The 13,225-nt window shown below is 44.2% G+C and overlaps 1 protein-coding gene across 1 annotated transcript; it reads right to left on the reverse strand.

Annotated features, from left to right (window-relative positions):
* Positions 1-2,930: 2,930 nt before the first annotated feature.
* Positions 2,931-6,080, reverse strand: Ghrl (ghrelin and obestatin prepropeptide). The gene is made up of 4 exons (XM_051203771.1): positions 5,934-6,080; positions 5,450-5,563; positions 3,430-3,538; positions 2,931-3,069 (listed from the first exon to the last, which is right to left on the reverse strand). Exons 1-4 carry the CDS (start codon positions 6,039-6,041, stop codon positions 3,050-3,052), a joined length of 351 nt encoding a protein of 116 aa, XP_051059728.1. The 5' UTR covers positions 6,042-6,080; the 3' UTR covers positions 2,931-3,049.
* Between the last annotated feature and the right edge of the window lie 7,145 nt (positions 6,081-13,225).

Genomic DNA, 13,225 nt, shown 5'->3' on the forward strand with positions numbered 1-13,225 from the left:
GGCCATGGAGGAACACTACTTAGTGGTTTCGAATGGTTTTCTTAGTTTGTCTCCTTGTACAACTAGGGGACCACCTGATCACTCTATAGATCAGCTAGCCTTGAATTCAGAGATCTACCTGCTTCCACTTCAAAGGCCAGCCTGGTCTACAGAGTGAGTTCCAGGACAGCCAGGGCTACACAGAGAGACCCTGTTTTGAAATCTACATCCCCCCACTCTCCCACCCTTCACCCCCCCAAAAAAAAGAAAAAAAACTGATCTAGGGACCTTGGCACCATGATCTATGTCTACAGTTCCAGATTTTGGGAGGCAGAGGCAGGGGTGTTGACAGTTCAAAGCCACCAACCATGGGTGATTTGGCAAGCAAACAAAAGAACCATGAGCAAAGAAGAAGAAGATTGTTGCAGGAACATGTTTAGAAAGATATATTTTCTTGGTACTGTGTGCTTGGATATGTTTTATTTCTGCCAGTTGTTAACTTGAAAGTTTCTTTTCCCCCTCAGGTTCACTTCATGAATTATCAAGGAAAATGAAAAACCAAAGGAGGGCCCTACCTTCCTGGTAGAGTACTTGTTTAGCATACACAGGCCCTGGGTTTATCTCCAGCACTGAAAACGGTTATGACACTCTGGATCCTTGGCAGTTGGGTCAATGGAGCAGAGTTAAGATGGAAAAGCCACATGCCTCAATTCTGAGACTGGTTATGAGTCTTCAGGTATTTGTTGTGTGACTTTGGAAGAGTTAATATCATTTCTCTGAATTCTCTCATAAGTAGATTTACTGTGAAAATGAACAGAAATTAAACTCATCTGTTTGAATATACACAGTAGGATGACAAAATGGTTGCTATTAGCATAAGTGTGTGACTGTTCTCCAGGCACCCTTGTGACAGATGCTGGGTTTTTGCAGTGACTGACAGGGAGGAGCCAGGGAAGTGCAGGGTTTTGATGTGGATTGTAGTCTCATGCCCACATTGAACCACCTGGTAGGTAAGAGTTTGGCCAGAGTGTGCTCAGCATCTGCTTCTTGAAGGGCTCTGGCAGAAGAAAGAGAAATAAGTACTCATTTTTGGTGAGCCAAGCATCTTGTGAACAACTGTTCACTCACATTCTTTTCCTGCATTTGCTAAGTTTCTTCCTTCATTTCTGTTCTCCAGTAAGTTACAGTGGTTACTTGTGACAAAAATCTTATACCTGTGCCGTTCTGAGGTCACAGCAGACCTGAGGAAGGCAGCAGGGCATTGGTGCTATTGCATATCTTAGGGATAGACCTAATTGATACCGGTGAGCATTGCAAAGATGGAAGAGAAAATGAGAAGCTGAAAGCGTTAGTTTTTGTGTTTCTAGGATAAAACACTTTGACCAAAAGCAACTTGACTGAAGAGGCAGGTTTATCTTATTTCAGCTCACAGGTTACAGTCTGAGAGAAGCCAGGACAGGAACTCAAGCAGACACCATGGAGGAATACTGCTTATTGCTTATTTTTTTTTTTTTCAACCTGCTTTCTTATAACCCAGGACCACCTGCCTGCCTAGGGGTGACACTGCTTGAAGTGGGCTGAGCCTTCCCACATCAATCATTAACTAAGAAAATGCCCCACAGACTTGCTTAACAAGAAATCTGATGGAGGCATTTTCTTAGTTTAGGTCCTTCTTCCCAGATGATGAATAGCTTGTGTCAAGTTGGCAAAAACTTAGCAGCAGAGCGGACATCTGTGTGTCTCCTTGTTTCCATGTTTGCCAAGGACCCCACAGCCACCTGGCTCTGTGTGCTGTGTTGTTTGATCAGGATCCTGGGATGTCTAAGCAAGTCATAGGTTGGGGCTTTGTTTTTTTGTTTTTGTTTTTTGTTGATTTTTCAAAACAGGGTTTCTCTGTAACAGCTCTGGCTGTCCTGGAACTCACTTTGTAGATCAGGCTGGCCTCGAACTCCTAGAGATATGCCTGCCTCTGCTTCCTGAATGCTGGGGTTAAAGGTGTGTGCCACCACACCAGGCTACTTAGGGGCTTTGTTACGGGATTCTCTGGAGTGGGGCTGTGCATTCATTTGTAAGGAGTTACCAGATGGAATAGTGAGGGCATCATATCTCCTTGACAGGGATGTGTTTAGATTTTATAGTGCCTGCCAAGTGTGTTCATCCCTGGTCACTTCATGCCTTGGGTTCTGGTGGTCAGGGCTTCCCTTGAGCAGGTACATGACTTGTGCTGCAGCAGTATTGCCTTGTCTGGGCAACACTGGGTATCCTCCCTCTTTAATCCTCGTGCTCACTGGGTGCACAAGGAATTAATGGGTCTCCTGTAAAATCACTGGACTTTGGGACATGGTCTAAATCTTTGCCGTAAGGTGTGAGTAATATTCTTAGTGTCTCAACTAAAATTACAGTGGTAAGACTTGAGGATCAAGGTTCAAGAGCTATGACCTAGAGTTTGGAAAATATTTTGGGACATCTGTCTGGTATCAGGTGGTGGCCAGACTTGAGGACATGGGACATTTGCTTTGCCAGACTTCTCCAAGAGTTGAAGAGTGGAGAATGTGGTTACCTAGCTCTGTGTTGTATGGTCAAGAGCCATTGTCAAGCACCCATTCTGATCACCCCAGACAGGTCTTGAGTGTGTTGATTCTGATACTGTCACCTGGTATCTTTGTGAATGCAGCCATTGGTGGCTCTTTTGAAAATCCTAGTGTAGCTCTTAATTACTCAGGAAGCTCTGCTATGTGGTGAACTGTTTGTGGGCCTCCAAGCCCCACCTTTATATTTCTTCTGCTATCTTATTGCTGGAATGAGCAAGGATTCTTTTGGTTTTCAAGCATGCTCTTGCCTTGCTGTAGCTTTTTTTTTGTGGGTCATAACTTAAAGCATTGTTTCAGTATTTTTAAGTAAAATATAAATTTTACCATGTTTATGAAAATAATTATTTTGAACATTTGGCACACAGCTTGAGCTTTTATTCTTAAGATAGTAGGAGAATGCTGGGAGTTGCAGCGGAGCCTAAGATTGGATGTGAGTTCTTACTCAGGAGGAACTCATAGTGGGCCAGTCCTGTCAGTAGTCACTTGTCAGCTGGTGCTTCTGAAAAGCAAGAGGTCAAGTCAGTCTTCAGGTTCACCATCTGGCTCATGTCATCAAATTTGCTTTCCTTAATCATGGTATGCTGGAAGCAAGTGTGTGCTGATGGGGGTGGGGATCACTGGCCTTGGACTTAGAAGATAGCATTTGAGTGTGGACTGTGTGCTTTTGGGTAAGTGTCCTTATATCCCCCAATCTTGGCTTTATACATTTATATGGTTATATATGTATGATTGCCATATTTGTGAGGGAGTGCTTAAGGAAAGAATGTAGCTTGTTCCTTGGGCTGCCACGTGTACCAGTTCAGCATCCTTTCCCATAGGTAATGAGGAAGATGAGAAGCTACATTTCAGATTGACTTACCTTTGACCTCTTCCCAGAGTATGTCCTGAAGAAACTTCCCCAGGGCCTGGCCATGCTGCTGGTACTGAGCTCCTGATAGCTTGATACCAACATCAAAGGGAGCGTTGAACTAGGAAGTAGAGTTGAGAGGGCCTGAGGCCTTATCCTACCTGTCCTGCCCCAAACATCCACCTCTCCCAGGAAGGCCTGGCTATGTTGGTCACCTGGGTATCTGAGTGGTCTGTGAATGTGATCTTAGTCAGTGGGGAATGCTAACTGGTCTGGTACTATCCCTGCCCTCAGGGCAGAAGCACCGAGAGCCTGGATGATCTCTCTGTGTTACATAGGTGATAGTGAAGGATTTAGAAAGCAAGACTCTGAAATCTGCCTATGCCCAAGTTGTTGCTTGGCATGGGCACAGGCTCTGTCAGGCTACTAGGCATCAGGTGGATGGTTTATTTTGGCCTATAGGAAGTATGAGTAGGAAGCAGCATGGATGGGGAGTGCTGTAACTTTTAGGGATGTGGGGCCTTTCTAGCCTTCTCTTCAGCAAATGTTAATTTTTCTTCTCATGCTCCATTGTCTGTGCAAGCTGGTCAGACCACCTAACTATCATGGAAGAAAAGCATATACCCATTAGGGGCAATGCCAGGGCTGACACCCTAGTACTGAATGGTCAGAGGCATGTGAGGTAGCAACATTTGGTTCTCATACAACCTGGGAAAGTCCCTTCCTTGATTCAGTGTCCATCTGTTTAGTGTGGTGGAGATAGTTGGTGTTCTGTCTATAGACCTGATTTTGGAGAGAAAACTTTTGAGGAAAGATGGAACCCCAAACAGGGTAAGCAGTGGTCATACTCTGTGCCCAGCATGCTGCAGGCTTCTCTCATCTGTTTGTACCTAATACTTGCTACATAGGCCAGATGTTGGGGGTCATTGGAATTAGGAAATGTTTAATCCTGGCCCTGTGCTAAGATTTCTTTCCTATAAGAACTAATTGCAGGACTCTTGTGGCTGGGGTAGCCATCTGCTCATTGTGGACCTTGTTGTCTCAAGATTGTGTCCATGCCAAGTTAGTGAAGGAACCTTGAGGAGCCAGAGTAGTAGTTTTCAGGGTCACACTTCCTGTGGAGCAAGGGTCCGAGAAGACACTCAGGCTCCAGAGGGTCAGACTATGAATTTGGTGATCTTGGCATTGGCCCTTGACCAGAGAGGAGGATGGGGGAAGGAAACCCAGACCTGACAGCCTTGGTTATTTCACCTTTCAACTTGTTTTCTTATCTGTAAAGTTTAGCTAATGATGCCAGCCTTGCTTAGCTTACAGGGTTTTTTTTTTTTTTTTTAAAAGAGTAAGTAATCCACGATAACGGTAGAACAGGACTGGGGATGTGACACTTGACAGAGCACATGCCTATCAATTAGGTTGTGCCCCCCCTGCTGCCCAGTTAATCGTGGTTGCGGTGTTTGAAGATGAAGTTGCATGTGGACACACAGTATAGGGACTGGTACTGCCAAATGCTACTTACAGTTTCCAGGGGAATCCCAGGTGAGCTGCTGAGAGGCACCTATGGGTTCCTTTATTCCTTTCTCCCAATCCTTGAGTTGTTAGTGTTTTTTCTTTATCCCATGCAAAAATTTTCAAAACAAAACTAACTCCATTAGGCTAGTGGTGTATGAGCTAGCCAGCCTTCACTAGCAGCCTACTTACCTCTCCATAACCAGGGTAGGCCTAAGAGGCCCTGGGATAGACAAAAACTTTGTTCTGTCTGTGCCTCTCCATTTGTGCTTTCTGGCTCTTTATGGTCCCCTGGAGGCTTCTAACATCTTTGCTGCTCCTGGCTGCTCCCTTACTACCCTTGCAACATAGTTACCTGTGGAAATTTAACTCTTGTGCCACAGACCTGACCCCCTTGCAGAGCTGTTGTTGCTGAACTCTTTAATTCATGAGTAACTTGAAAAGCCATGCCTTTAGCTTGTATTCTACCCTATCCCACCCAACTTCCATTATTGTCACAAGAACATGCTGGTGTCTGGGTACCAACCCTGATCTCCAGTTCCTCCTCTGTCCCTTCTGTCTGTTCTCTGCCCTCTGGGTGGAGCCAGCCTTCCAGAGATCGTGGCTGCAGTTTGGCCTGTGGCTTCTTGGATTCCTTTCTCTGCTAGAAAGGAAAAACGAGGGTCTTTTTATTTATTTATTTATTGAAATTTAGATTTAGTTTTAGGTTTTTTTTTTTTTTTTTTTTTTGAGATAGTCTCAGCCCAGGCTGGCCTTGAATTTGAGACTCATCTGCCTTTACCGCCCAATGTTGGGATTATAGTGTGCACTACTATGCTTGAGTGAGGTTTTCTCTTTAGGGTCTTAAATCTTCATTTTCTTTCAAAAGCAGAATTGGGTCACATCCTGAGGCCTCCCTTATGCTGTGAGAAGGATTGAAGGCCAGAGAGATGGAGCCACTGCTGCTGGGTCATAGGGCTGGAACAGACCCTAAGTTAGGATGGATATGGGGCTTGTGGAGACAGGCTTACCTGGGCTTTCTGGTGCTCTGGGCTCAGGAAGCTGGAGCCCGTCATAGCCACATCCATCCAGAGCACACTGAGGAGTAACAGACTGCAGATGGTCCCTGAAGACAGCATGTCCTTGGTGGTGGGTACAGATTTTCCTGGGGAGAGAGGGTCTTCTGGTAACATACTTCATCTCCATGATATGTCTTAGATTTTGCTTAGGTTGGAACCCAAAAATCTAGAAGGAAGGGTAGGACCTGGAATGGGGACTGCTGAGTGAAGCAAGGCTCTCTTGTCTTAAAAGTGTAGGAGAGCTGAAGGCTGAACTCTGCCTTTTCTAAACTATTGAGGCAGAGTATAGTGTGCTAGAAGGCATGAGCCTGATGATGGAGCTAATTAGTTCTTTGTCCAGCTTTGTCTCAGCAGCCAAACTAAATTTAGGTTGTCCACTGTCCCCTTTGTTCAGTGAGCTCACTGATACCCAGAGAAAGTAAATCAATGGCTAGTAGTGAGTAATTTAGACCCCTATGAGCACATATGGTTGTGCATACACATACACACATACACAAAGACAACACAGAGAGCCTACCTGGAATGCCTCTGAAGATGTGGTGTCTGCTGCCTGACTGCTCCTTATATAGGAAGCCTTGTGTTTGTCAGATCCGGCAGCCTTATCTTTGAGGCTGTCTACTTTGTGTGGGCAGTATTGCATTCCTTGGGAACTAATATTCTCCTCCCCACTGTTGAAGAACAACAGTGGCAGTCAGGGACCCTGAGAGGTATTGTACGAAGTTGGCTTCTGTTGGGATACCAGCTCCTGATGTTTCTGTGGTACCCATGTGGGCTTGGCCCTGGAAGAGTCTTGGCAGCTCTGAGATCTGGCTTAATTATGGTATGACCTTGGCTTGCCCCCTTCCATGTGAGATGGTGTTGACACCAGGAAAGCATTAAGATTTTGTTCAGCTTTGCCCTGCCACTGAGTTGTTCTGGCTTCCACATACGATCACATAGTGTTCGTGTTCCCAAAGATAGGCTGAACTGTTCTCTTTAGGAGTGAGTATGGGGGAATGCTCACCTGGTAGCCATGCTTTTTATTGGCCTTCTGTGTGGTATAAGGTGACTGTTTGGTTTTACTGTTGTTTTTGTTTTTGTTTTGGACTGCTGGGCATAGTTCCCAGGGCCTTGTACCTGGTAGGCATTTTCCACCGAGCCATACCCTAGCCCAATCTGGTGCTTGCTAACCTGGCAGCTTGCCTCTCTGTCCTCTGGCAGGTATCAAGGCCCTAAGACAAGGAATGCCCATTGTGGAGGAACAGATGAGATGGACCTGGTGATAGGAGACCTATAGCAAACAGTTCTAGGAAATTTTCCCACAAAGATCCCCTCCCCTTATCTGCTAGTTCTTTGAGAACAGAGTGGGAATACTTTATAACTGATAATGTGGCCCACAGGAGGCAGCTGTGTTGATCCATGCCCATGGCTGTGATACACATATGGCAAATTGTGTTGGCCTTAGGACTGGCAACTTCTAGAGGGTTTCATGTAGTTGGATATTCTTCTGTAGTGCTCTTGAGAAAAATAGGGTTGGGTGGTGGTTGGTGCATGCCTTTCATTCTAGCGCTTGGGAAGTAGAAGCAGGTAGATCTCTGAATTCAAGGCTAGCCTGATCTATAGAATGAGTTCCAGGACAGCCAGGGCTATACAGAGAGAAACCAGTCTCAGAAAACAAAGCAAAGAAAAATAGGATGTCCTGAGGGTTGAGGCCTATAGATATCTACCTGGGGCAGGGCAGCCTTCTGATTATAGAAGCACTGCTCTCCGACCTGTCCCTGCTGCCACAGTGGGTGGATGTCCGGTTAAGGGGCCCTTGATAGCAGAAAAAATGATTCAGGGCCCCATGACAACCTGACCTACTAGATCGTCTTGGGAGAAATTGGGCCCTGTGGGGACTCTAGTGACAGGTGAGGCATTGGCTGAGTTGTACCTTCACTAAGTGAAAGACCATCTGGCAAGGTAGCTGAAATTCTGTGTTTAGGCCTAGCATAACTATATTACCAGGCACCTTCATAGCCCTGTCACCCACCTGAACTTAGAAACCATTTGACCCTGGGGCCCAGAGGAGCTGAAGTTGGAGGTGGTGAGGAAGCACCTGCAGCCCTCCAGTCTGGGAGGACAGAAAGCCTGTGCATGGTGATCAGGCATTGGCTGAGATATGAGGCTTGTCTACTTGGTCTCTGGAAGCCTCTGGAGGCAGGAGGTGCTAGTGTTGATCTTAGATAAGGCCACAGATGAGCAAACACGAATTGCTGGCTATCTAGGGACAGGGCTGGCACCCTTTAGTAACATACCTTGGCATCCAGAGTGTAGGTTAGGCAGGGAGGAAGGCCTGGTGATTGAAGAAGTATGGAGGGAGAAGGTACTAGAAAATGTCTAACCATCTACCAAAGCTGTGGGAGAGGTAGGGGCTAGAAAATGTACCTCCTTCCTAGCAACAGGAGCTTGGGGAAGAAGACTATGACTCTAGGAAGGACAGGTGGCTTCCCTACAACATCCCCGTCCCTTTTAAAAAAGATTTATGTATATAGATATTTTGTCTGCATGTATGTCTGCACACCAGAAGAGGTCATTGAATTTCATGGGACTACAGTTACAAACAGTTGTGAACCAACATGTGGGTGCTGGGAATTGAACTCAAGACCCCTGGAAGAACAGCCAGTGCTCTTAACCGTTGAGCCATTATTCCAGCCATTTCTCCACTTGTTGATTGTGACCAAAACCAATATGGCAGCTCCAAGAATGGGAGCCAGGGCTGGGTGTTGATGGCATACTCCTTAATCCTAGCACTTGGGAGGCAGAGGCAGGTAGATCTCTGAGTTCTTGACCGGCCTAGTCTACAAGAGCTGGTTCCACAACAGCCTCCAAAGCCACAGAGGAACCCTGTCTCTAAAAACCTGGTCTCTCCTGAAAGCAGATGTTCCAGTATTCCCTGGACACCATGTAGTGATGGCCTCCATATGAGGACCACAGGCTGGGGAACAAACATCTATTCACTTGTCTCTGTGACTTCCTCCATTCTGAACAGTAGTTGGTTCAACAAGTATGTTTTATATTTTTAATCAATATGGCTAAATCTTAGTTTCAGGCTGAATGGGGTTAAGGAAAGAAAAGTCAGACATGATGGCTCACATTATATCTGTAGTCTAGGGGTTGAAATAGGATTGACACAAGTTTGAGGCCAGCCTGGGCTACAGTGTGAGTTCGTGTCTCAGTAAACAAAGGCAATACTAAAATAGATGGGCTCAGTTTTAATGCATGTTGCATTAGTTGGGGTTCTCTAGAGAAACAGGGCTGATGGAATGAACTTAATGTGTATTAAAGGGGATTGATGTATTAGAGTGATTTATAGACTATGGTCTGGCTAGTCCAACGGTGGCTGTCTCCTGACTGAAAGGCTAAGAATCCATTAGTTGTTCATTTACAACGTGGGATGTCTCATCTGACCTTTAGTCCACATTTGAATCCAGAAGTGGGCTCTAATGCCAGTGAGGAAGGAGTGCTTCAATAGCGGGATAAATGACTGTAAGTGATAGTGAGGGCAAGCAGGCAAAAAGCAAAAGCTTCCTTCTGTGTCCTTTTATATGGGCTGCCACAAGAAGGTGTGGCCCAGATTTAGGGTGGGTTTCCCCACCTTAAATGATTTAATCTAGAAAAATCCCCCACAAGTGTATATCTCCATAAATCTGGTCTTTTCCATTTGCTGAGATCCTAGTCCTCTGTGGGCACTGGTACTTTGTACGGCCACTTGCCCTTCTATTATTAAACATTCTGAATTGCTGGCAGTCTAGTTCCAGGGTCTCAGTGCTAAGTGAGGCCTGCCGGGCTCTGGCCTCACCTTCCAGTTCCAACTTGGACTACGGCATGTTCATAGGTATTTACAATTATATTACCTGTGTATATAGTTTGCATAGGGAAGTCAAGATAATTACTTGGGTTTCTTTGCTCATTTTCAAAGTTAGGGTTGACACATGTGTTTTCTAACATGAACTCACAAATTATTTTACATGTGGAAATTCTATCCAGTGGTTTTTTAACTGACTAGAAAGGGTTAGGCTTTTGAAACGGTCCCAGTTTTTTTTTTTTTTTTTTAAGATTTATTTACTTATGTATACAGTGTTCTTTCTGCCTGCATGTATTCCTGCAGACCAGAAGAGGGCACCAGATCTCATTACAGATGGTTGTGAGCCATCATGTGGTTCCTGGGAATTGAACTCAGGACGTCTGGAAGAGCAGTCAGTGCTCTTAACCTCTAGCCCTTGATCCCAGTTTTAAATAGCTTTCTGTTCTGCGTATCCCTCAAGTACATCGTGCATACTTCTTCCTCAGACCTGAAATTGAAGATGTGCCTAAGAAGCATTTGTTCCCTTTAGTGGGAACTCTTTGTGCAAGCACACGCACCCCTTTACGTGCACTGTGTATACATGCTTGTAGAGGTCAGAGGTTAACATTAGGTGTCTTCCTTAATTGCTCTCTAGTTAATTTACTGAGGCAGTCTCTCTCACTGAATTGAGAACTTGCCAGTTCAGTTTGTCTAGCTGGCCAGCCTGTTAGGGGTCCTCTGGTTCCACATCCTGGGAATTAGGATTTCAGGCAGGCTGCCATACCTCTCAGTTTTATGAAAACCTCTGGGGATCTACACTCAGGTTCCCAGGCCTTGTTTTTTTTTTTTTTTTTTAGTATCCACTAAGCAATTTTGAGATTGTATCAGGTATATTGTTCTAGGGCTTCCTCAGTACCAAGATTAGATAGTATGTTTATGTGTATGGGCATACACATGCCATATGTGGAAGTCAGAACAGTCACATATGAGAGTTAGTTCTCCTTCCACTAATGTGAAACCCAGGGATCAAACTTATGTTGTAAGAAAATAGTAGGCTGGAGAGATGGCTCATGGTTTAAAGTATTACCTGAATGGTTAAAACCCTTACCTGAATTCAGTTCCCAAAATTGGCTCACAACTATTTATAACTCCAGCTCCAGGGAATCCAGTGTCCTTTCTGGCCTTGGTTAGCACTTGTACTCATGAACTCATACCCAGACACAGACACATACATACATGTAAATTAAAAATAAAACAAAAAGGCAAACTATGTTATACATTTACACTGTTATAGAGTCTCCTTTTGCAATTTCACTTTGCATAGGTTGAATTGGAGTCAACTATGATCTGGAAATAATACATGGAAAAGTCTGGAAATAAGAAATTCATAAGTGTGGTTATTTCTATCTTTTTTTTTTTTTTTTTTTTTTTTTCCCCTCTTGTTTTGAGGTAAGACTTGGCTGTGCTATATGTAGGCTGGCTTCAAATTCTTTGGTTAGAGTGATGTTCCTGCCTCATACTCCAAGGAGTGTGAGGCTGGATACATGGCAAAGATCTGGTTTACATATTTCAAGTTTTCTTATGGTTTATTGTTTTATTATGGTTTATTGTTAAAATTGTTCTTTTGTGTGTGGTGCAAAAGTTTGTAGGTATAAACTCAGCCTGCACATGTGGGGGCCATAGCAGTAAGTTGGGTATCTTCCTCTTATCACTTCCTGCCTTAGCACCTAGAGACAGGGTTTGATTAAACTGGGAGCTTGCCATGGGCTCAGTTGGTTGGAGAGGAAAAACTATGAAAAACTGTTTTATGAGCTGGGTGGTGGTTATGCAGACCTTTAATCTCAGCAGTTGGGAGACAGAGGCAGGGGAGTCTCTTGAGTTTGAGGGTCTACAAAGTAATTCCAGGACAGCCAGGGCTACACACAGATATCCTGTTTGACCTTGTAATAAAATAGCTTCTAATCTTAAAGTGGAGTCAGGCTGGTCCATCACTATCTCTTCAATCCCCCTCATTTCTTTAATTTGAATAAAGTAGCTCTTGTTTAAAAGATCTTCCCAGAGATACACTAAGATACATTTCAGCCAGATTAAACGTCCTTTAACTTAGCTAGCCACATGCAGTGGAAAAAGTTGAAATGGGATATTCAACACCAATCCTTTGAGTTTTCATTTTTTTGAATGTGTTGGAGTTTAATGTCCCTAAGTTGATGAGTATTGTAGCAGGAAGTGAATACGCATTGCTGCTTAGAATATTCTGACTGTTGGGTCAAATACTGTAAATGCACTGAGTTCTGAGAGCTCTTTAGGTTCTGTTACTGAATGAGGATTGAAATGTCAGAAAATTGGTGTCTGGAAGCTGTTAAAACAGACAATTTTGGATTGTTAGGCCTTCTCAAATTGACCCTTTTATCATGTTTTGGTGTCTGATGGCATTTCTCCTTTTAAAGCCTGTTTTATTTGACAGAAACAGATACTTGATTCTTTCCTTTTGATTGATATCTGTTTTTAGCATTTTTATTATTTCCTCCCTTTGTGTTTAAAGTGGAGCTAATATAGTTTGGTTATACTGATTTAGAGATTGGTCTCATTATTTTCGCCTTGCAGTCTCTTAGCTGGGATTCTATTGCCACTATTGGGTTGTTTTCCCCTCCTCCTCTTCCTTTTCTTTCTCCACTTCCCTTCTCCTTTTGCCTTCCATTCTCTTTTTGGGGGAGGCAAGGACACTTCTTGCTCTTTTCTTCAGGCTGGCTTGAACTCATTTGATCCTCCTGAGGCCTCAGTTTCCAGAGTAGCTGTGATTATTGTTGTGTGTCACTATACCTAGCCATGTGGTTTGAATGTGCGCGTGTGTAGGTGTGTAGTGCTGGTATTGTATACAGGCAAGAGACTGGCATTAGGTGTGTGTATTAGGTGTCTCTGTGTTTGTGCACACATGTGCAGGTACCTGTAGAGACCAGAAGCGGGTGTTGATCCCCTGGTGCTAGAATTACAGGAGTTATGAGCTGCCTGATATTGGTGCTGCTAAGAGAACTCTTGATCCTCTGCAAGAGCAATGTGTGCTTTTAACCACTGAGCTATCTCTATCCCTTCACCTTATTTTTTGACACAAGATTTCTCAGTGAACCGGTAGCTTGCCTGTTTGGCTAGATAATCCTGTCTTCGTCTCTCCAGCTTTATTATGTGGGTTCTTTCTAGCCTTTGCTTATTATGAAGAGAGTATTTCACTGGACTTGATTGAACTTGCTATGTAGCTGATACTGGCATTGGACTCTTGGTCTTCCTTCCTCTATCTCCTGAGTGCTGGAATTACAAGTACATGCCACTATACCAAACATTATCTTGTTCAGATCTTGAATATTTGGTAAAAGCTGCTTTTGCCAACCTGTAATGCTGGTGAGAGGTGTGGTATAATGGAAGAAGATTAAGGTAGTGAGGAAAT

The sequence above is a fragment of the Phodopus roborovskii genome, unplaced genomic scaffold (assembly GCF_943737965.1).
Source record: "Phodopus roborovskii unplaced genomic scaffold, PHOROB, whole genome shotgun sequence".
Classification (NCBI taxonomy): domain Eukaryota; kingdom Metazoa; phylum Chordata; class Mammalia; order Rodentia; family Cricetidae; genus Phodopus; species Phodopus roborovskii.

Coding starts and splice junctions, on each gene's coding strand:
- Ghrl (XM_051203771.1), bottom strand. CDS start 6,041: ATGCTGTCTTCAGGGACCATCTGCAGTCTGTTACTCCTCAGTGTGCTC. Junction 3,539..5,449: donor AGGAGGAACTGGAGATCAGG/GTTGGTACCCAG, acceptor TCTACTTCCTAG/TTCAACGCTCCCTTTGATGT. Junction 3,070..3,429: donor ACTCTGGGAAGAGGTCAAAG/GTAAGTCAATCT, acceptor CTTGCTTTTCAG/AAGCACCAGCTGACAAGTGA.